Below are 23,259 nucleotides of genomic sequence, written 5' to 3' on the forward strand. Positions count from 1 at the left end.
ACAGATCCTGAATTTGCATCTTAGTCAATCCTTTCTAACAGAGATCTCAATCAACCATTTTTGGTTTGTTTCCTCCACTTACACCAGTTGTATGATGCTTTGATCTCTCTGGAAGAAAGTGAGGTCTGCAGATCAGAGTCAGAGTGTGTCGCTGGAAAAGCACAGCAGGTCAGGCAGCATCCAAGGAGCAGGAGAATTGACGTTTCAGGCCAGAGCCCTTCATGAGGAATGAGGGGCTCTGGCATGAAACATCATTTTCCTGCTCCTCGAATGCTGCCTGACCTGCTGTGCTTTTCCAGCAACACACCCTCGGCTTTGATCTCCCTGCCTCTAAACGATGCGTTGATGTGCCCTTTCTCACTGCAACTGAGGAAGGAACATTGATCTGAAAGCTTGTGATTTCAAATAAACCTGTTGGACTATAACCTGGTGTGTGATTTTCAATTAACCAAAAATACACAAGAAAAAAAAACTGTTGTCCAGTCATTGAACTTTTCCCTGGTTGATATCCTAATCTTTGCATTCTTCTAGCTATAAAATATATTGCTGAAGGACACAGTTTTGTAAGGGTTGGGTGTGTCACATCTTACTTAAACAAATCAATCATGAAAGCCGAGGAGAGGTGATATTAGTCAATATGAAAAGAGGTGTAATATCATTTATTGTATCCGTTGCTCCCGATGCGGTCTCCTCTACATTGGGGAGACTGGGCGCCTCCTAGCAGAGCGCTTTAGGGAACATCTCCGGGACACCCGCACCAATCAACCACACCGCCCCGTGACCCAACATTTCAACTCCCCCTCCCACTCTGCCGAGGACAAGGAGGTCCTAGGCCTCCTTCACCGCCGCTCCGTCACCACCAGACGCCTGGAGGAAGAACGTCTCATCTTCCGCCTTGGAACATTCCAACCCCAGGGCATCAATGTGGACTTCACCAGTTTCCTCATTTCCCCTTCCCCCACCTCACCCCAGTTCCAAACTTCCAGCTCAGCACTCTCCCCATGACTTGTCCTACCTGCCTAGCTCCTTTTCCACCTATCCACTCCACCCTCTCCTCCCTGACCTATCACCTTCATCCCCTTCCCCACTCACCCATTGTACTCTATGCTACTTTCTCCCCACCGCTACCCTCCTCTAGCTTATCTCTCCACGCTTCAGGCTCACTGCCTTTATTCCTGATGAAGGGCTTTTGCCCGAAACGTCGATTTCGCTGCACTTTGAATGCTGCCTGAACTGCTGTGCTCTTCCAGCACCACTGATCCATGAAAAGAGGTGTGGCGAGAGAAACAGAAATAACGTTTCGAGCGAGTCCCCTACGCCCTTCATTGTTCCTGTTTGTTGGGATACCTCGCAGTAACATTTCCTGGGCACCATTGCCGGATATGTATACAGTCGAGTTGCTTGGAAACGAATCCAGTCACGAAGATTGTGACTTTCAGTGCTGGGGTGTCAAAACCGTGCACTCGGGAGGGAGAAATAGGGCCATCGGGAATAGGGTTGAAATAGCCAAAAAGCCACAACCATGAGTAAAGGAGAGGTAGTCTTTCTGAGCGTTGGTGGCATGAAGTTTACGACCTTTGCTGCCACGCTTAAGAGATACCAGGACTCGAAATTGGCACGCGTGCTGGAAGGAGGCGACCCTGACTTCCGATTGGTCAACGGACATCTCTTCGTAGACAGGGACGGTAGTTTATTTCGATACATCCTGGACTTCCTGCGGACCCGCCAGCTCATTCTTCCTCCCGGATTCTCGGACCATGACAGGCTGGTGAGGGAGGCGGATTTCTACGACCTGCCCTCCCTGATTGATCTCATCCACCAGGATCGGCTGAAGCAGAGGCTTGAGATTCTGGAGGTGAGGTTCTCCCTCCAGGAAACCTACTCCTATTTCCGAGTCTTCTGCTCTTGCAACGGGACCATTGAGACATTAGCCGGTCGCATTACCGTGTCTGCTGAGCAGCCCAGTCAGAACTGGAACCCCTCCTTCTCAGGTCACAGATCCTTGGTTTCGATTCCATTGCAGAGACCTTCCCACCACGACCTGGTCTTCCAATGTGGAACCGACTATTCGGCTGGGGACGAGTTCTCGACAAGGTAAAGACCCAGTCCCCCAAACACCCCCTTCCAATATTCCGGATCACGCGGGAAAGAACAGCTGTTCATATCTTTCACTACCTCATTTAATCCCAAAGCAATTTACCCCCAATTAAGTTATTTTGAAATGAATTAATGTTTATAGGAAGTATTTCTTTACGCTGCAAGTTGTCACGAAAAGATATGTGGTAATGGTACTAGTTTTTTTTTAATCAACCAGTTCAGACATGTAATTGCACACCCCTGGAACAGGTAGAACTTGAACCCGGACCTTCTAGCTCAGATGAAGGGACACTACCACTGTGCCACACCAGCTCATAAGACTTTAATTTGAAAGCTGACATTGATGGAGCGTTCAATATGTTGGCCAGGGCACTTCGGAAAAAAAAAATGCTTAAAGTAGTACATTACGGGGCAGGTGTAACATTTCATAGACGAATTTAGTTATTGTTCCTAAGAAACCAGCTGTGCATCTGATTTTTAATTTTGAAATTTATGTTTGACGGTTATGTTTGAGGGTTACCTCCAGCAAAACGCAGTGCGGTCTTACCCAAATATGATCTGATAAAGACCACTTCAATTGTTTAGACTGTGCTCTGAACAATTGGGAAAGATGTGACTTTAAACCAAGGGACTGTAGAGGATGTTACAATTTCTTTAAAACAATAGCTACCGGTATTGATTTTGCGCTCTGTCAACAAGCTTGCCGTATTCAAGCAGTGGCGGAATATGCTAGGCACCTCGGCTCCATGAGTGTGTCTTCAGGGCAGCATTGTGGGGTACCTACGTGTACTGCAGCAGTTCAAGAAGGCAACTCACCACCACCTTCTCAAGGGCAACAAGAGGAGGGCAGTAAAAGCTAGACCAGCCAGTTACGCTCATGCACCCTAGTGAATAAAAAACAGAACTTAAACATTCAGCTTGTGAAAGGGTAACCCCATCTTTACACCTTCTATGAGTGGAGAAATACAATAAAGTACTGAACAGCTGGCCACTCAGCAAATTCCCTTCTTGAAATTAAAAGGGGAAACGATCTTTAGGGACTTTTAGTAAATTAAAGATTGGGAATCAGTGTGTGCACAACTTTGTGTCCTCATCAGACTCCAAAGGAATTGGAAGAAAACAACTAATCAGTGCCTGTAATCCAGAGTGGTGCAAGAACTGTGCTGCACTGTCCTGATTGCTCCTTCCCACCTGAAATATTTGTTTCTTGTCTCTTTCTGTATCCTCTTGCATATGTATGGGAATTTTTTGAAGTTAAAGTTGTAGAATTCTAAGTTAGCAATTCATTGGCAAATTTCTTTTGTGCCTTTGGTTCGGGTTGAGACTTGATTTTGAGGAATGCATGACAATAATATTTGGTGTATATAGTGTAGATTAGCTTTAGCTACCTTGTTGTAGGCCACATTATATTAATGAAAGCTTAAGGATGTTCAAATCTACTTCCAATTGGTTTCAATAGCAATTAGGTCCATTTCTGTTAGTTTTGTACGTGATCAAAATCAGTGATAATACAATACAAATGGACAAAGAAATTCTCCATTGTTTTTAATTTGCCCATCCCCTACATCAAATATAGTATCTCATGAGGTGTCAGCTAACTGATCCAGTTTTTATCTACACGAGATGTGCCACATAAATGCACATCATTTTTCTTCTGGATTTCAGTTCAATGCAATTAAACTGTTAAGTACAAACTTATGCAAGCTAATTTTGAGTACACATCAAAATTAAAATTCATAGTTTTGATATCTTATGCTTTGTCTTTTGAGCTTCTTCAAGCTAATTGGCATAAAATGTTAAACCAGTTTTAATTCATAGACTTCTGCTAGGTTCAGGGAGGTGACTTCCTCTTCTATAGGTTAACTTGTCATACCAAGAGTGTTTCAAAAGTAATAATTTAGCTGCAGTACAGTTTGGGATGCTCTGCACAGAGTCAACATAAACATAGTGTCTCCCAACATTTACACCACACATATGGCAATCTGTAACAAGAGGGAGTCTAACCATCATCCCTTAACATGCAATAGCATTATCATCACTGGGGATCATCATTGACCAGATACTTTACAACATGGATACTGCCACACACCATGATGTAAAATATTCTCAGTATGAGGGTGGAGCTTCTTCTCTGAAAGGATAGTGTTGCGGACACTTTGACAAATTCTGTCACGGTCAGATGTATCTGTGGCAGGCACACTGGTGAGGATGATGTCGGTTCCTTATAATAAAGGTTCCTTCCAACTAAAGGATACTCCTGTTCACAATCATCTCTGGAGGGCTGTACAGAATAGATAGGGAGAAATTGTTCCCAATTGTAAACCAAACAAAAATGAAAAGGATAGCTTTAAGGCAATTTTCTAAAGAAGGGAACATGAGAAAAAGAAACATTTTTAATTTAGTTAGGGTATAGAACCTATTATCTGGAGGTGTGATGCAAGCAGGTTCAACTGAGGCAATCAACAAGATACTAGATGACTATTTGGATAAAAATACTGTGCAAACGTATGGGGATAAAGCAGAAGATCGACATATGGTTTATTTGAAGAGCCTGAGGAGGGATGCTGAGCCATATGTGCAGGCATGATGGGTCTTCTTGCCATGATTCAGAGATTAGTTGTTTCAAAGTCATAAGGATGGGACCAGGAGTTTGTTGAGAAATGGAATGACATTAACCATGTAAGTGTAGAGTCTACAGGAGCAGGTCAGAGTCTAGGAATCCTGCAGACAGTAACTCACCTTCTGACTTCCCATAGCCTGTTTGCCATCTAAGAGGCACAAGGAGTATGAGGGAATACTTTTCATTTCCCTGGATGAATGCAGCTCCAACAATACTTTAGAAGCTTAATATTATCGAACATGCTTAATTGGCACTACATCTACAAATGTCCACTCCTTCTGCAATAATGCTCAACAGTAGCAATGTTACCATCTTCAAAATGCGCTACAGAAAATCACAAGATTTCTTAGATACTGCTTTCCAACAGATCACCATTTTTCTTCAGAAGGTCAAGGGCAGCAGACACATGGGAACACTACCACTCTTAAATTCTCCTCTAACCAATCACAATCCTGACTTGCAAACATATTGCGGTGTCTCTGAGTCAAAATCCTGGAGCTCCTTCTGTAGCATTATTGTGGGTCTACCCATCGCACAAGGACTGCAGCTATTCACTACCTCTTCAAGGGCAACTAGAGATGAGCAATAAATGCAGACACAACTAGCAATGCCCTCATCTATAATGAATAATTAAAAACTGCTCTGTTAACAGCCCCCCTTTTGAGTTGGGGAATGACATCCACTAGAGAGGGCAGATGGGACCTTCATGTATTATCGCATCTGAAATCTGCTACATCCAAAGGTTATTACAGATAATAAAAGCTCATGATGGATCCCAGCTAATGTTAGTTCTGGACAAGTCAGATCATATATTCATTTGTTTTGGTTTTAACAAAGTGGGTCTCTCACTGAAGCTTAAGCATGTAATGCTGCAGATATTGTTAACAATAAAAGAAGTTTAACAAGAGAAACAAAGGTGAAGAACAATAAACCAAACCATCTAATTATAATACAGATGCAAAGATTTTGATTGCAGCAGAAAAGTATAATCTCATTAATCTCAAAGTGCTCTTTCATAAATTAAAACAAAACACAAAATACACCCCTGGTACAGTACACTGAAACACCACTCATACAATACTCACATCAGAATTGTTATATCTGTCACCTTATTGAGATTTAAGTCGCCTGTGACTTCAACTTTTAGACTAGAACTGTAGATAGCTTCTCACTGGAGCTATTATACATCTGCTTAAATGTGATCTGCTTTAAGTAACCTTTTCAGCGTGTTAACCCAACAATTCTGGTCTTGGACTAACAGTAACTTCTCAATACAAGAAAATCTAGTCTTTCAATAGTTTTCCCTTCTCAGGAGCACTGCTCCGTACACCTGTCCTAATTCAAAGAATGCCCAAACCTTAAAGTAAAAATTCTAGTGCAAAAGTTACCCTGTCTAAGCTTTGCAGTATACCTTAGGGTTAGAAAGACATTTCTGAAGACTAACAAACCTTGAGACCCCATTATTTATCTTACCGAACCACAAAACAATCAAGAATAATTACAAGTCCATTAGTAACACATAGAAACCCTGTTACTCTAAAGCCAGGTCTCAAAAGTCAATTTACAAGAAATCACCATGGCTGCAGAAACATTTCCACATTCAGCACATAGAAAACTTACCAGTTACTAGTTCAGAAACAACAAAACCTAAACTTGCGATAAAGAATGTTCACAAATTAAGACAGACATCGCACAGTTTACATTTCAAGGGCAGTATATTGGCGTGGGTCATCTTCTGATTGGAATGAGGTAACAAAAGGTGTGCCACGGGGGGTCTGTGCTGGAACCTCAACTGTTTCCAGTTTATATAAATGATTTGGATGAAGAGACCAAAAGTATGGCGAGTAAATCCGTTTATGATGCAAAGGTAGATAGGGAAGTAAGCTGTGGTGATGACATAAGGAGGCTACAAAGGGATACTGATATATAGTCGGTTCTGATATAATGTGATTGTTCCGTTCTTGTGCAACCTCGAGTTATAAGAAAATTGCACTATATCCACGCCATTTAAACAAGTGGGGTCAGAAACACATTATAGAGAATACAGGTAAGGAAAGCTTGCATTCTACAAATAACAGCTGAAATTCTTCAATCACATTTAAGCCAATTCCCACTGAAGAAACGTGCATTATACGAGGACCGACTTGTATTAAGTGAGTGAACAAATATGCAACAAATGGAATGTAATGTCGGAAAGTGTAGAATTATTAATTTTAATAGAAAGAATAAAATAAATAATCCAAATGGGGAGAGAATGCAGATCTCTGACAGTCAGAAGGATCTGGGCATCATACAGATGAACAGCATGGAAACAGACCCTTCGGTCCAACTCGTATCCTACATTAATCTAATGCCATTTGCCAGCACCTGGCCCATATCCCTCTAATCCCTTCCTATTCATACACCCATCCAGATGTCTGTTAAATGTTGTAATTGTACCAGCCTCTACCATTTCCTCTGGCAGTTCATTGCATACATGCATTACCCACTGCATGAAAAAGTTGCCCATTGGGTCCCTTTAAAATCTTTCTCCTCTCCAACACTTCAAGGAAAATAGCCCCATCCTATTTAGTCTCTCCCAAGAGCTCAAATCCTCCAATCCTAGCAACATCCTTGTAAATTTTTTCTAAACCCTTTCAAGTTTCACAACTCTATAGGAGGGAGACCAGAATTGCACAAAATATTCCAGAAAGGGCCTAACCCATGTCCTGTACAGCCATAACATGATCTCCCAACTCCCATACTCAATTGTCTGACCAACAAAGGAAAGCATACCTAAAGCCTTCTTCACTATCCTATCAATCACTCCACTTTCAAGGAGTGGATGAACCTGCATCCCAGTGTGTCTTTGTTCAGCAACACTCCCCAGGACCTTACCATTAAGTGTATATGTCCTGCCCTGATTTGCCTTTCGAAAGTGCAGCACCCCAAAGTTATCTAAACTAAACTCCATCTGCCAGTCCTCGGCCCATTAGCCCTCTGATCAAGATCCCTTTGTACTCTGAGGTAACCTTCTTTGCTGTCCCGCCCTCTGCATGAAAGAGTTCTCCTTTAGGTTCCTTTTAAATCTTTCCCCTCTCACCTTAAACCTATGCCTTCTAGTTTTGGACTCCCCTACCCTGGGGAAAAGACCTTGCCAACCACCCTATCCATGCCCCTCATGATTTTATGAACCTCTAAAAGGTCCTCCCTTAGCCTCCGACACTCCATGGAAAATAGCTCCAGTTTATTCAGCCTCTCCAACCCTGGCGACGTCTTTGTAAATCTTTTCTGAACACTTTCAAGTTTTATAGCAGGAGACCAGAATTGAACACAGTATTCCAAAAGTGGCCCAACCAATGTCCTGTACAGCCTCAACATGACTTCCCATCTCCTATATTCAATGCACTGATCAATAAGGGAAATCATACCAAACTCCTCCTTCACTATCCTATCTACCTATGACTCTACTTGAAAGGAACTATGAACCTGCACTTCAAGTTCTCCTTGTTCAGCAACACTCCCTAGGACCTTACCATTAAGTCTACAAGTCCTGCCCTGATTTGGCCTTTCCAAAATGCAGCACCTCACATTTATCTAAATTCAACTCCATCTGCCACTCCTTGACCCATTAGCCCATCTGATCAAGATCCCGTTGTGCTCTAAGGTGTCCACTATACTTCCAATTTTGGTCCTACTGCATGAGTCACAAAAGGCTGGAAATGTAAGTAACTGGGAAAGCTGAAGGAATACATGGTTTATCAGAGGGGCAATGAGTAGTGTAAAAGTTAGGAGGTTATGCTTCAGTTATTCAGGATTGGTCAACTTATTTGAGAAGATGTCAGAGACCGTTCTGAAAAGCTCTAGCAGGCTAATTCCTGAGCTGGATGGCTATCTTACGAGAAATAGTTGACGCTCTTAGGCTTATGTTGGCTGGAGTTTTGAAGTATAAGAGTTACCTTGATGGGATAGATGTGGAGAGGGCATTCTCTTTGATGGGACACTGAGCAATCATTATTTAAAAATCAGCAGTTTGTCCAATTAGGACAGAGACAAGGAGAATTACTTTTGGAGGGGATTACAAATCTTTGAAACTCTCTTCCTCAAGAAGCAGTGGAGGCAGTCTTTGAATTTTTTTAAGAGGGCAGGGGTAATCTCTTAGTGATGCTGGGAGAATTTCTTTGCATTTAGAATTACACAGTATAGAAGAGTCCCTTTGTACCATTGAGTCTATACCTCCAAAACTACACGAAATTAACATTCATTGCCCTCAGCCTTGAATATTATCCCATTGTTTGAAGAGAGAATGACTTGCATATGTCTAGCACCCTCTGCAATCTCAGACCGTTATATTCCATTGCCAATGAGATACTTTCTGAAGCATGGACTCTGTTGTAAGGTACAAAATGCAGCCATTCATACATATACAGCAAATAACCTTGAAACAGTCTCTTCTAGGGGGAGCTATCTCCAAGCTGACGTGCTGCACTGTAGGAGGTGCCAGATTTTGGATGAAATTTTAAACCAAGCTACTATACAAGATTCCAAGGCACTAATTCTAAAACCCAAGTTGTTCCCCTGGTCAAGTGCCCATCCAAGTACTCACTTTCCCTCTTGGGTAGTACCTTCCAGATTCATACCACCCTCTGGGTGAAATTTCTTCTCCTGAAATACCCTCTAAACCTCCTGCTGTTCACTTTATAATCATGGCTCCTTGTTGCTGACCCTTCAACTAAGAGGAACAGCTGCTTTCTATTCACCCGCTCCTTGTAATCTTATCCACATCTATCAGGTTCACCTCCAACCTTCCCTGCTCCAAGGAAAACAGTCTGAGCTTATCCAACCTCTCTTCATCGTTGAAAGGCTCCACTCTGGCAACATCCTGGTGAAGCTCCTTTGCACCCACTGCATACAGTCAAATCCTTCTTATAGTGTGGGGACCAGATCTGCACACAATACTCTAGCTGTGGCCTAACCAAAATTCTGCACAGCTCAAATATGACCTCTCTGTTCATACAATCTACGCATTGACTGATAAAGGCTCCATCTGTTTTCCTAACCACCCTATTAACCTGTCCTTCAGGGATTTGTGGACAAGCATCGCATGATCCTTCTCTTCCTCTGAGCTTCTTCATGTCCTGTCTTTCAGTAAGTGCTCCCTCGCCGTGTTTACTTCTTCCAGAGGGCTCCACCTCACCCTTCCACAAACTGGAAGCAGTGTCTTTCCCAACTGTGAGATGAAGTGGGGGAAACCCAGCTTTCCTTTGAATGTTCAGTTTTAGACATTAAGAGACAGCCTCTTGCTTCACATTTTGCAGGTCAACTTGAAAGAGCAGACATGGTATCAGCTGAACATCCCACTGAAGGACCTGTTATCTCTGTCAGTGCAGCACTCCCTCAGTACTGCACTACAGCATTATTCTTGCTTATCTTTATTAGTTAAATCTATTAGTTTAAACATTTGTTAAAAGCATCCTGTCAAGGACCACTAACAAGTGATTATATTTCTTAAAAAAATTGTATTCGATCTCTCCATCTTATCGTCGGGAAATTGACAGAATATTGACTGGCTGATGAACATAGAACATAGAACATAGAAGGATACAGCGCAGTACAGGCCCTTCGGCCCTCGATGTTGCGCCGACCGAATCCTACCTAACCTATACTAGCCCAATAACTTCCAAATGCCTATCCAATGCCCGCTTAAATGACCATAAAGAAGGAAAGTTCACCACTGATACGGGCAGGGCATTCCATGAACTCACAACCCGCTGTGTGAAGAATCTACCCCTAACATCTGTCCTATACCTACCACCCCTTAATTTAAAGCTATGTCCCCTAGTAACACCTGACTCCATTAGCGGTAAAAGGTTCTTAGTATCTACCCTATCTAAACCCCTAATCATCTTATACACTTCTATCAGATCTCCCCTAAACCTTCTCTTCTCCAATGAGAACAGCCCCAAGTGCCTCAGCCTTTCCTCATAAGATTTTCCTACCATTCCAGGCAACATCCTGGTAAACCTCCTCTGCACTCGTTCTAAAGCTTCCACATTCTTCCTATAGTATGGCGACCAAAACTGCACACAATACTCCAGATGAGGCCGCACCAGAGTCTTATACAACTGCAACATGACCTCAGGACTCCGGAACTCAATTCCTCTGCCAATAAAGCCCAGTACACCATATGCCTTCCTCACAGCACTATTTACCTGGGTGGCAACTTTCAGAGATCTGTGTACATGGACACCAAGATCCCTCTGCTCATCCACACTACCAAGTAGCCTACCATTAGCCCAGTAATCCATCATCTTGTTATTCCTACCAAAGTGAACGACTTCGCACTTAGCTACATTGAATTCCATTTGCCACATTTCCGCCCAGCTCTGCAACTTATCTATATCCCGCTGTAACCTACCACTTCCTTCCTCACTATCCACAACTCCACCGACTTTTGTGTCATCCGCAAACTTGCTTACCCAGCTTTCAAGTCCTTCCTCTAGATCATTTATAAAGATAACAAAAAGCAATGGTCCCAAAACAGATCCTTGTGGTACACCGCTAGTAACTGCGCTCCAAGATGAACATAATCCATCAACTACTACCCTCTGTCTCCTTCCAGCCAGCCAATTCCTAATCCAAACCTCTAATGTATCCTCAATGCCATACCTCCGAAGTTTTAGCATTAGCCTACCATGGGGAACCTTATCGAACGCCTTACTAAAATCCATATACACAACATCTACTGCTTTACCCTCATCCACTTCCTTGGTCACCTTCTCAAAGAACTCAATAAGGTTTGTGAGGCACGACCTGCCCTTCACAAAACCATGCTGGCTATCCCTGATCACGTTATTCCTACCCAGATGTTCATAAATCTTATCCCTTACCATTCTCTCTAAGACTTTGCCCACCACTGAAGTCAGACTCACTGGCCTATAGTTGCTAGGGCTATCCCTACTCCCTTTCTTGAACAATGGGACCACATTCGCTATCCTCCAGTCCTCTGGTACTATTCCTGTTGACAACGACGACATAAAAATCCAGGCCAATGGCTCTGCTATCTCCTCCCTAGCTTCCCATAGGATCCTGGGGTAAATGCCATCAGGCCCAGGAGACTTATCTATATTCATCCTTTCCAATATTCCCAAAACCTCTTCCCTGCATATTTCCAGGGCATCCATTCTAATTATTTGTGATTCCATATTCACATCAGCAACAGTGTCCTGTTCCTGAGTGAATACTGATGAAAAGTACTGATTTAATGTCTCTCCAATCTCCTCCGCCTCCACACACAACTTCCCACTACTATCCTTGACTGGACCGATACCTACCCTAGTCATCCTTTTATTCTTGACATACCTATAGAAAGCCTTTGGGTTTTCCCTAATCCTACCAGCTAAAGACTTTTCATGTCCCCTTCTCGCTTCTCTTAGCTCCCTCTTTAGCTCCTTCCTGGCTACCTTATAACTCTCAATCGCCCCTACTGAACCTTCACGCCTCATCTTTACATATGCCGCCTTCTTCCCTTTCACAAGGGACTCCAATTCCTTACTAAACCACGGCTGCCTCACAAGGCCCTTTACACCATGCCTGACTGGTACATACCTATCGAGGACACGCAGTAGCTGCTCCTTGAACACTCCCCACATCTCATTAGTGTTCTTCTCTTGAAGCCTGTTTTTCCAATCCACACATCCTAAGTCATGCCTCACTGCATCATAATTTCCCTGCCCCCAGCTATAGCTCTTGCCCTGCGGCACACGATTATCCCTCTCCATCACTAAAGTAAAAGTCACCGAGTTGTGGTCACTGTCCCCGAAGTGCTCACCTACCTCCAAGTCTAACACCTGGCCTGGTTCATTACCTAGAACCAAATCCAATATAGCCTCCCCTCTTGTTGGCCTGTCGACATATTGTGTCAGGAAACCCTCCTGCACACATTGTACAAACACCGACCCATCTAATGAACTCGAGCTATAGCTCTCCCAGTCAATATCTGGGAAGTTAAAGTCCCCCATAACAACCACCCTGCTACCTTCACTCTTTTCCTGAATCATCCTCGCAATATTATCCTCTACTTCTCTAGGACTATTAGGAGGCCTGTAGAAAACACCTAACAGGGTGACCTCACCTTTCCTATTTCTAACCTCAGCCCAAACTACCTCAGATGGCAAGTCCTCTTCCATCGTCCATTCCACTGCTGTGATACTGTCTTTGACAAGTAATGCCACGCCTCCCCCTTTTTTACCCCCATGTCTGATCCTACTAAAACATTTGAACCCTGGAACGTGCAACAGCCATTCTTGTCCCTGTTCTACCCACGTCTCTGTAATGGCCACAACATCGAAGTCCCAGGTACCAACCCACGCTGCAAGTTCACCTACCTTATTCCTTATACTTCTGGCATTGAAGTATACACACTTCAATCCACCTTTCTGGTTACAGGCACCCTCCTTAGAGATCGCTGCATTATTCCTAACCTCCCTACACTCAAGGTCCTGTACCCTAAAGCTACAGTCCTGGTTCCCATGCCCCCGCGGAGTTAGTTTAAACCCTCCCAAAGAGCACTAGCAAACCTCCCCCCAAGGATACTGGTGCCCCTCAGGTTCAAGTGTAGACCATCCTTTTTATAGAGGTCCCACCTTCCCCAGAAAGGACCCCAGTTATCCAGAAACCGGAATCCCTCCCTCCTGCACCATCCCTGTAGCCACGCATTTAACTGCTCTCTCTCCCTGTTCCTCGACTCTCTATCACGTGGCACGGGTAACAAACCAGAGACTACAACTCTGTTTGTTCTAACTCTGAGCTTCCAACCTAGCTCCCTGAAAGCCTGCCTTACATCCTCACCCTTCTTCCTACCTATATCGTTGGTGCCAACGTGGACCACGATCTGGGGCTGCTCCCCCTCCCCCTTAAGGACCCGGAAAACACGATCAGCGACATCACGTACCCTTGCACCTGGGAGGCAACATACCAAACGTGAGTCCCTGTCGCCCCCACAAAACCGTCTGTCTGTACCCCTCACTATCGAGTCCCCAAGAACAATTGCTCTACCTTTCTCCACCCTACCCTTCTGAGCAACGGGGCCAGGCTCCGTGCCAGAGGCCTGAACCTCGTTGCTTGCCCCTGGTAAGTCATCCCCCCCACAAGTATCCAAAACGGTATACTTGTTCTTGAGGGGAATGACCGCAGGGGGTCCCTGCACTGGCTTCCTCCTCCCACTCCCCCTCACTGTCACCCATCTATCTTGAACTTTCGGAGTAACTACTTGCCTATAGCTCCGATCTATGACCTCCTCTGCCTCCCGAATGATCCGCAGTTCATCCAACTCCAGCTCCAGTTCCCTAACACGGGTTTGGAGGAGCTGGAGATGGGTGCACTTCTTGCAAGTGTACTCAGCAGGGACGCTGATGGCTTCCCTCACCTCATACATGTTGCAAGAGGAACATTGCCCTCTCTGCACTGCCATCCCTCTAAAAGTAAGCTTTCCTTAAAAAAAAACAAAAACCAACTAAATCTAAAGAAACAAACAAGGAAAATGCAGCACTTACCCGCTAGTCACAATTGGTCTTATTATTAGGTTAGAGGAGAGAATGACTGGGGTAGCTCCCTATTTTCCACCCCTTTTTCCATGATCGAAGGCTCTCTTCCAGCAACGTGCATCGAAAAAATTATCGAACTGTCAGACCAGAATGTGTTGTCTGTCATTGCAGGTGCACTGGAGTATTCAATGACTACAATGCACAAAGTTGGGTGAAACACTATTCAACTTGCCACTATTGTTGGATCACAAGACTATCAATACCACTCTCTTAGAAGTCTTGCAGTTTGTCATTTGGTAATAGGCAGTAGGTCAGAGATGAGAACATAGTTGCAAGCTACATGCTGCACTGTAGGAGGTGCCAGCTTTTGGATGAAAGTTTAAACCAAGGTAATAGAAAAGATTCCAAGGCACTAATTCTAAAACCAAACTTGTTCCCCTGGTGAATATTTCTACTTCTCAAAACACCTAGAAGAGACTGTCTCAAACTTATTTGCTGTATCCATATGGGCTGCTGCATTTTTTTACCTTACAACAGAGTCTATGCTTCAGAAAGTATCTCACTTGCTATGGAATGTAATGACCTGAGATTGCAGAGGGTGCAAGACAAATGCAAGTCATTCTCTCTACAAACAATGTGACAGTGTCAACATCACAGAAATCTTTTGCTCTGGTTCATAGAATCATACAATCCCAACAGTGTGAGAAAAGGCCATTCAGCCCATCAAGTCTGCACCCAACCTCTGAACAGCACTCCACCCTATTCCTGTAACCCTGCATTTCTCATGGCTAATCCACCTAACTTGCAGATCATTGGACTGTGGGAGGAAACCAGAGCACCTGGAGAAAACCCTCACAGAAATGGTGAGAATGTGCAAATTCCACACAGAAAGTCACTCAAGGCTGGAATCAAACCCAGGACTCTGGCACTGTGAGGCAGCAGTGCTAACCACTAGGGCACCACGCCAGTCCTCTCAGATACTTTCTAAGACTGCAATCTGAACACAAGCTGAGGCATTTCTGTAAACAGAAGGGGTGAAGTATGACCTCTGAGTGAAGAAAGATCTCTGCAACAGCCTCTGGGTCAGGGGCTCAGCTCATACTTATGCATAGATTAACAGAAATTAAAAGTGCTGACCTAGCAAGGTCACACAAAGCTGCTTTGTAAACACAGTAAGTACTTGTCTTTTCCACCTCCAACCAACACTCTGCTCCACCTCTTTGTCAAACCATGACAATAGCTGCTTTCCAAATCAATGCGATCACAAGCTGACCCATGGGCTGCAATAGGTCATGTTCCATCCAGGGAAGGGGGAATATAAATCCTCAATCCCTCCCTCCGATCACTCCAAACACCATCTGCACAAGCTCCTGCTCCATGTAACCGATCCAGTCCTCACTTATCCTGGTGAGCTATCCTTGTCTTTTAATGTGCGGGAGGCCAGCCTGTGTACAGAAAAATGTGAGCTGCCCTTCACTTTTAACATGCGAGAGAACAGCTGGTGCACAGAACAAAACTAAAAGCCCAATGCTGTTTAGCAACATCAAGGCACTTGAAAGTAACCACTGGGACTCCCACTGACACCTTCTCAAGTCTTATCTCATTCTTTCTCAATTTGTAGCCTTGTTACCACTGGCTGTTCACAGAGGAATTCACTTCATCCACTTGGTGGCTATTTGCTGTCCGCTTGCAAAGCTTCACTCAGCTGTCATCCTCGGGCAGTTCCAGAATTGGCTGCTCTGAAATCACTCTCTCACACATGGCACGCCTCAGCTGCCTCTGTTCAAGTGTCGGCTGTAGCTAAATTGGTAACACCCCTGTCTATGAACAAGATAGGTCAAGACTCCCGGGAGCTGAAAATTACATCCGCACTGACAGTGTCAGCACAATATTGAGGGAGGGCTGCACGGCCTCCAATACCACCTTTCACAGAAGAGGTTAAAATTTGCATTTGTCCTCTTGGATATTCCAAGGAAAATAGGGGAGATCTCTTGAAGTCCAAGATAAAATACATCTATCAAGGAACATCACTGAAAACAGATAATCTAGTCATTATCCTTAGTGTTGGGTAATGTTGGATGATGCTGAGAGCAAAGTGGCTACATCACAACACTGCCATTAACCGTAACAAGCACAAACAAGGTCTCCACATTAGATAGATCCGAGAACCTGGAGGACACTACTCTCCCTTAGCCTGTCCTAATCTCAATCCATGCCCCAGCTAAATTCAGTTCTTTCAGCACAAGGCAGGCTTCAGGCCTGGACTAGTCCTCAGTACCATATCCACTAGCATGCTGCCTCACTAAGCCGGAAGTGTAGCCCTATCTGTTGTTCTAAACTGCTCCATTTATGGGAGCAGGTTGGGGTAAAAAAGGCAGTGACAGTTTATGTTTGTTTAAAACCCCCACAAAGGTGAATTGACCCATTGTTTGCGGTGGGCCAACCGAGTTACTCTTATCAGGATATTTCCTATGCATCCTATGCTGATGCCTGCACTCGAGCGGTGTTTCCCAAGCACAGGGAGACTGGTGAAGGTATTCACTTCCATTTGAATACCTTGCAACTCATGTATTCCACTTGCCACATTTTCCACTGATAAAACAGATACTACGACTGGCTTTAAGTCCAATTGAACTTCAGCTAGTAGGTGTTTTGCACAGTCACATGATTAATCCTGCATACTAGATGGTTTCTAAGTATCTCATTTAGGTTTAAACCAAATTTGCAGGCCTCTGCCAGTCGTCCTAACCTAATCAAAAACCCCAATACAGATTCCCTGTTCTCAAATTGCAAATAAAAGTAAAAGCATCTCAGGATGTAAGGAGGCTGGGGTCATAATATTCCTTAACTATGTCAATTAATTCTTGAAACATTTTATTATCTGGTGCCTCATGAAAAGACTCCCAATGACTGAAAAAGCTGAAGCTCCACAGGCTGTCAGAATTATTTGTCATTTTTCATCTGCCAAAATGTTGTTTGCACAGAAAAAAGAATGCATTTTTCCATATACTGAATTCAGGCATTGACAGCAGGATCGAATGAGTCAATGCTTCCCAAACAGAGGCTTGATTAAGAAGACGCTTTCTCCCAACTTCAAAACTGCTGCAAGTGAGTTTCTTTAGGATTGTATTTCACTCTCATCACCACTGAAATATATCTTCACAGTCCAGCATCCCATCATCAATTACCCTTTATTTACAAATGAAATAGACTTTGACAATAGCATTGCCTCTTCACTGAGTCAGGTATTCAGGGCTCAATATTCCTGATATTCATCATTTTATGTCAGCCACATCTCCCTGATTGGACCAGGTTAACAGCTGCAATTAAGGAACTGAAATTCTGTGATGTCCAGCCTGGCTGACCTCATTACAATCACTACACCCTCACTGTTTCTCCCAGAGCTCCATTCCATGGACCCTTGCTGCTTTATTTGACATTAACTTGCTTCCAGAAAAATAGGGACTAGAAGGGATGGGAGACAATGATATGAATAGACTAACTGACAGCAGACAAAGCAATTTTACAATTAATTTTGGCTTTGGTAGCAACAAATGCTTGCAAGTGTAGACCAATTTATATTGAAGATGCATTTATGCAGGGAGATCAAATTAAGAGGGATGTGTTTCTTTATCCACTAAAAGCACCAAATACAGTGGGTACAGTGTTTTTTTTTTACAAAAAAACATGTTCATGGCCTAAATGATGCCTCTATAATTTGGTACTTCTCAGTAAGGTTTGTCTTATTAAAATTGTGTTGTTAAAAGCTGACCCTACCATGTTTTACTGGCATCATAAGGGGCAGCTTTCAGGCATCATTATACTGCATGTGGATTTTTTTTTGTGTCATGAGAGTATGAAATTTAGAACATTGCCAGAAACGGGCTTAAAGAGAATTCAAATCAGAAGTCAGGTTTCTGGGCGTTTTGAATACAGTGGATTGGAAATCAGGCAGAATGAATTGATTGTTATTGTGCATCAGCAATCTTATTTGGAAAAGGTTGGTCTCATTGTTGTTGGTCGAAGTCATAGTCAGAAGAAGATGCAGTTGCTTCCAAAGCTGACATAGAGGACTTGCTAAGCCTAATTAGACATCTGAATTGGCTGGGCACCAAAACAAGGCCAGATGTGACATTTGAAATATTACAGTTCAGCACAACTATGAAAAATTCGAAGGTAGAGGACATTATTCAAATAAAACATAGGAAAAATTTAAATTGTAATACTTTTTTGAAATTTCCATCATTGGGAGTTGCCAAGAACATGAAACTTACTGTTTTTAGTGATCCTTCTTATGCAAATCTTTGTGATGAGATCTTGAGCACAGGCAGATTTATAGGTTTTCTTGTGGGAATGCAAGACAATTTTGGAAGGTGAACACAGATGCACCTCCTGTCCCTACAGCCATCTCTTTCAATACTCTGAAGAAGCAAAAACCTTGGCAGATGGATTGCAATGTGGAGAAATGTGAGATTATCCATTTCAGCGAGAGAAATGGAAACACATAATCTTTCTTAAAAAGTTGGAGTCTGGGAAGAGTTGAACTTCAAAGGAACGTGGGTATCCTTGTTCATGAGTCACTGAAAGTCAACATGCAGGTACAGAAAGCAATTACTAAGACTGCCATTTATTTGAAGAAATTTCAGCATTAGAATAAAGATGTTTTAATGCAATTATACAGTGCCTTAGTGAAAACATATTGAGGATTATGTGCAACTTTGGTTTCTGTGAAGAAAGATGCACTTACCGTGGAGACAGAGTAACAAAGATTCATCAAACTAAATTCTGGGATTGAGGGGCTGTCATATGAGGAAATATTAAACAGACTGGGTCCATATTTTCTACAAGAGTTAAGAACTGATCTCATTCAAACATAAAATAGTCTTACAGAGCTTGACAGGTTAGGTACAAGACGAATACTTTCGCTCTTGGTTTAGATCTGGAACATACACTCTCACGAAAGGGGCAGGCCATTTATGTCTGAAAATAGGAGGTATGTCTACACTTAGAGATTGCTGAATATTTGGATTTCTCTACCCCAGAAGGCTGTGAAGACTCAGTAATTGACAATGTTTCAGATTGTGACTGATATTTTTAATATATAGAAATCTATCAGGATGTGTAAAAAGATTTGCTGAAGTTGATGATAAGTCATGATCTTGTTGAACTGCAGAATGGGCATTAAGGGCTGAATGTCTCCATCTTTTCCTGTTTGTCATCTTCTTAAGCAGTTTTGTTTTGAATTCAATTGATAAATGTATGATTACTGACTATTAAGTCCTTCAACAATAATTAATAAATCATGATATAATTTATTTCAGATATGTGTCCATTCAGCCTGATCAAAGAAAGCTTATCAATGGCAGCAATGTACTGGGATTACTTGTTGATACTTTATTAAGAGAAGGGTTTCGTCTTGTAAGTACTCGGACAGTTTCTCCCAAAGAGAAGATTGAGTGTTACACATTTGAACGAACCAGGAGAACTGAACTTCTCAACATGTCAGTAGAGCAAGGAGCAAATCGAAATGTAACACAATTCAAGGCAGAAAAATCACAATCCAAAAGGAAGTAACAGATTCCACAATATAAGAACTCGTCTTCTTAATCAACTTTTCCTTGAGACCAAGGATGACTTAATTTGAGTGAATGAGTTGGAAAATATATGGACAACCGGTAGCAATCTATCGTCGTGGTCATGATTCACATGTAACTTGCTGACATGGCTAGCTTAGGCGGCCTTAGTCAAACCAACATAATTCAAAGCTCCTGAAAAAAATCAACAACAGTAGAAGATACTTCTGTATTTGTATTATGTAAACATGCCCCATCATAACTGTGGAGCTCCTTTGTTAGCTTCTCTCCAGTTAACACATGGAATGATGGATTCAATGTGCCCAATACCAAATAACTTTGTGCTGAGAATGTTTTTCATGTTTTGAATCACTAAGTATGGAAAATTTGAGGAGAAAGAAATCTGGATAAAATGTGATTTTGACTTATAGCAGTCCACACTCTGTTGTTTCAACAGAGAACATCTAAATGGGTGTAGTGGTATATCAAACTTCTACGTGGTATAAACTCTCTAGCATCACTTGCAAGTCTAAGAAGCACAATTATGTTTCCTATCCTTAAGCAGAACATATACAGTGCAAACAACTTTAAGTACTTGGACAGCTTGATTTTAATAATTAAGAAAGCAGTCAGAAATCATAACTTTGTCAGACCATTCAGTTTTTTGATGGAAAGGCAAAAGATGTTTGGCTCATCCGCAAATACAGAATATTCTAAACAAACATATTAGTTTAGAAGACTGAGAGGGGATCTGATTGAGACATATAAGATTATGAAAGGATTGGACACTCTGGCAGCAGGAAACATGTTTCCGTTGATGGGTGAGTGCCGAACCAGAGAACACAGCTTAAAAATATGGGGTAGACCATTTAGGATAGAGATGAGGAGAAACTTCTTCACCCAGAGAGTGGTGGCTGTGTGGAATGCTCTGCCCCAGAGGGCAATGGAGGCCCAGTCTCTGGATTCATTTAAGAAAGAGTTGGATAGAGCTATCAAAGATAGTGGAATCAATGGTTATGGAGATAAGGCAGGAAGAGGATACTAATTAGGAATGATCAGCCATGATTATACTGAATGGCGGTGCAGGCTCGAAGGGCTGAATGGCCTACTCCCGCATCTATTGTCTATTGTCATATTATTGTTTAAATGGCTTGAAGGTATGCAAGCCACTTACACAATACCCTTACAACATGTAAGGTAATTGATAATTTTCCATTGCTCTTTAATAAAATTTATAATTATGTTTAAGAGGAAGTACTAGACACCATGGAAATCCTGCTCATTTTGGTAGAACTAAATGCTGAACCCACAGCGGAGGTGCTTAGCAAAGCTATTGATTTGCTTGCCATGGGTCAGGTGCTCGTGCCATATTGCCTGAATGCATTAAGCATAGGAAATAGGCATTTTCTGACAAATTAGTTAATAGGCTCTTGCAGTTGCTGTCTATATGGTAAGAGTTGGAATCTAATAATCATGAAGATAATTTGTACCTTTCACTTGTTTTAGAGTACTCTGAGATCTTATCTGGATTTTCCTGGAAAACACAGATGCATTCATTCTCAAAGCACCTCCTTGCCAATGGCAAGCAAGACTTCAAGAGATCTTTTTCCATGATCATTTATTATTTGATCTGTTAAGCAAAGCTACATATATTGCTTGAATATCTTTAATTCAATGAAAGTATAATTATGATTGGACAGCCAATTATGTCTACTTTCCATTTCTCATTGAAGAGCTTTGAATTTTGATTTTACTTTTCATATATGTTTTAGCTTCTCTCCTTTTATTTTTCTCATTCCTGCTTCTGTTTCACTTTGGTGCTCCTTTACTGAACTTTAAGATTGCTTTCTTAAGAAAGAGGATGGTATCGTTCTATTACTGGATGGCACTTGTGCAACCACAAAGGTAGGCGTGGTTAAATTAGAAAACTCTTTAAGAATTTCAAAGGCTGCACTTTGTTTAGGAAAGCTCCAAATTTATGCCTATGGCTTTCTGTTTACTTCTAACTTTGTTAACTTGGAACTTCTTATGAAGAGCTATTGTTGCTCACCATGATGTGTCACAATAATGTGGGCTTTAATTCCAGCAGGTTATCGTACCTGATGTGACAATGCTTATGTGAGCTCTTGTAATGTAAGAACCAGACAGGAGAAATGTGCTATTGAAAAATTCAACACGAACAGTTCTTGATACATACATACATACAGTAATAGGTACATCTATGTCTCAGCTAATGTTAAGGTATTCATTTACAATCATTGCCATACTTCCATGAATGTGTGTCATGTTTCGAGTGGCCCCAGCTAAGATGGAGTCTGAAACTTGAATATTTTCAGGTCACATACTTATGACATCTTGATGATATCATAATTATGCCCCTTAAAACTATACTGCACATTAATCGTGAGATATAATACATCATCAACAATATAGAATGCTTGATCCTCTTTTGAATTTTGCCTTTTGCTCAGCGGACTGTATACTTCAATGTATTTGTGTGTGTTCTTAATACTTTTAATGCCATGAGAGTTATGGATTGAATGTCCCGTTGGTCACTTGTATTCTGTTCTGGGGTCAGGATTAGCCTTTTACACCATATTTTCAGTGTGTGCATGCCCAAGGTCCTTTGATATGAAGAAAAACTGCACAGTTTTTGGCTATGTGTGACAAGTCATATCCGTTAGAGATCCTGTTTGCTTGGTATACTTTGCTGACTGTGGCTATAGTGTTGGTTGCACTAATGGATGTAATAATTGTTGGCCTGCCATCATGGCTTCATACTTGCATTCACCTTAAATTAGTACATCAGTGCAATAGCCTTTTGTCTTGTCCAGAAGATTCTACCTGAAGCTTTTAAGTGATGTAGAGTCAATAACTATCTCATTGATTCTTTATGAGTTCCATGTTGGAAAATTTACATTCATTTTCTTTGCTGCAGTATCATCTGACAAACTGGTCATTGGCTTTTAGGCTTGCCGTGTATATGACAATATGGAATCTATTATTCCTGAAGCTAATTTTTACATTGAGCTGATCCTCGACAATCTTCCAGTTCTCAAAGACCACCACAGAAAGACAAGATAATAGACAATAGGTGCAGGAGTAGGCCATTCTGCCCTTCGAGCCTGCACTACCATTCAATATGATCACGGCTGATCATCCTTAATCAGTATCCTGTTCCTGCCTTATCTCCATAACCCTTGATTCCACTATCCTTGACAGCTCTATCCAACTCTTTCTTAAATAAATCCAGAGACTGGACCTCCACTGCCCTCTGGGGCAGAGCATTCCACACAGCCACCATTCTCTGGGTGAAGAAGTTTCTCCTCATCTCTGTCCTAAATGGTCAACCCCGTATTTTTAAGCTGTGTCCTCTGGTTCGGCACACACCCATCAGCAGAAGCATGTTTCCTGCCTCCAGCGTGTCCAATCCTTTAATAATCTT

At 42.3% G+C, this 23,259-nt stretch overlaps 1 protein-coding gene across 1 annotated transcript; it reads left to right on the forward strand.

Moving 5' to 3' along the window:
• Nucleotides 1-1,522: 1,522 nt before the first annotated feature.
• LOC132820900 (putative potassium channel regulatory protein) lies at nucleotides 1,523-19,815 on the forward strand. Its single transcript, XM_060833257.1, has 2 exons — nucleotides 1,523-2,094; nucleotides 19,563-19,815. Exons 1-2 carry the CDS (start codon nucleotides 1,523-1,525, stop codon nucleotides 19,813-19,815), a joined length of 825 nt encoding a protein of 274 aa, XP_060689240.1.
• The last annotated feature ends 3,444 nt before the right edge of the window (nucleotides 19,816-23,259 follow it).

The sequence above is a fragment of the Hemiscyllium ocellatum genome, chromosome 12, assembly GCF_020745735.1.
Source record: "Hemiscyllium ocellatum isolate sHemOce1 chromosome 12, sHemOce1.pat.X.cur, whole genome shotgun sequence".
NCBI classification, from domain to species: domain Eukaryota; kingdom Metazoa; phylum Chordata; class Chondrichthyes; order Orectolobiformes; family Hemiscylliidae; genus Hemiscyllium; species Hemiscyllium ocellatum.

What these genes read in the sequence shown, in the direction of transcription:
- LOC132820900 (XM_060833257.1), top strand. Translation starts at nt 1,523, where the DNA reads ATGAGTAAAGGAGAGGTAGTCTTTCTGAGCGTTGGTGGCATGAAGTTT. An exon ending in GGGGACGAGTTCTCGACAAG is followed by an intron (nt 2,095 to 19,562) that starts GTAAAGACCCAG and finishes AATTTATTTCAG; the next exon opens with ATATGTGTCCATTCAGCCTG.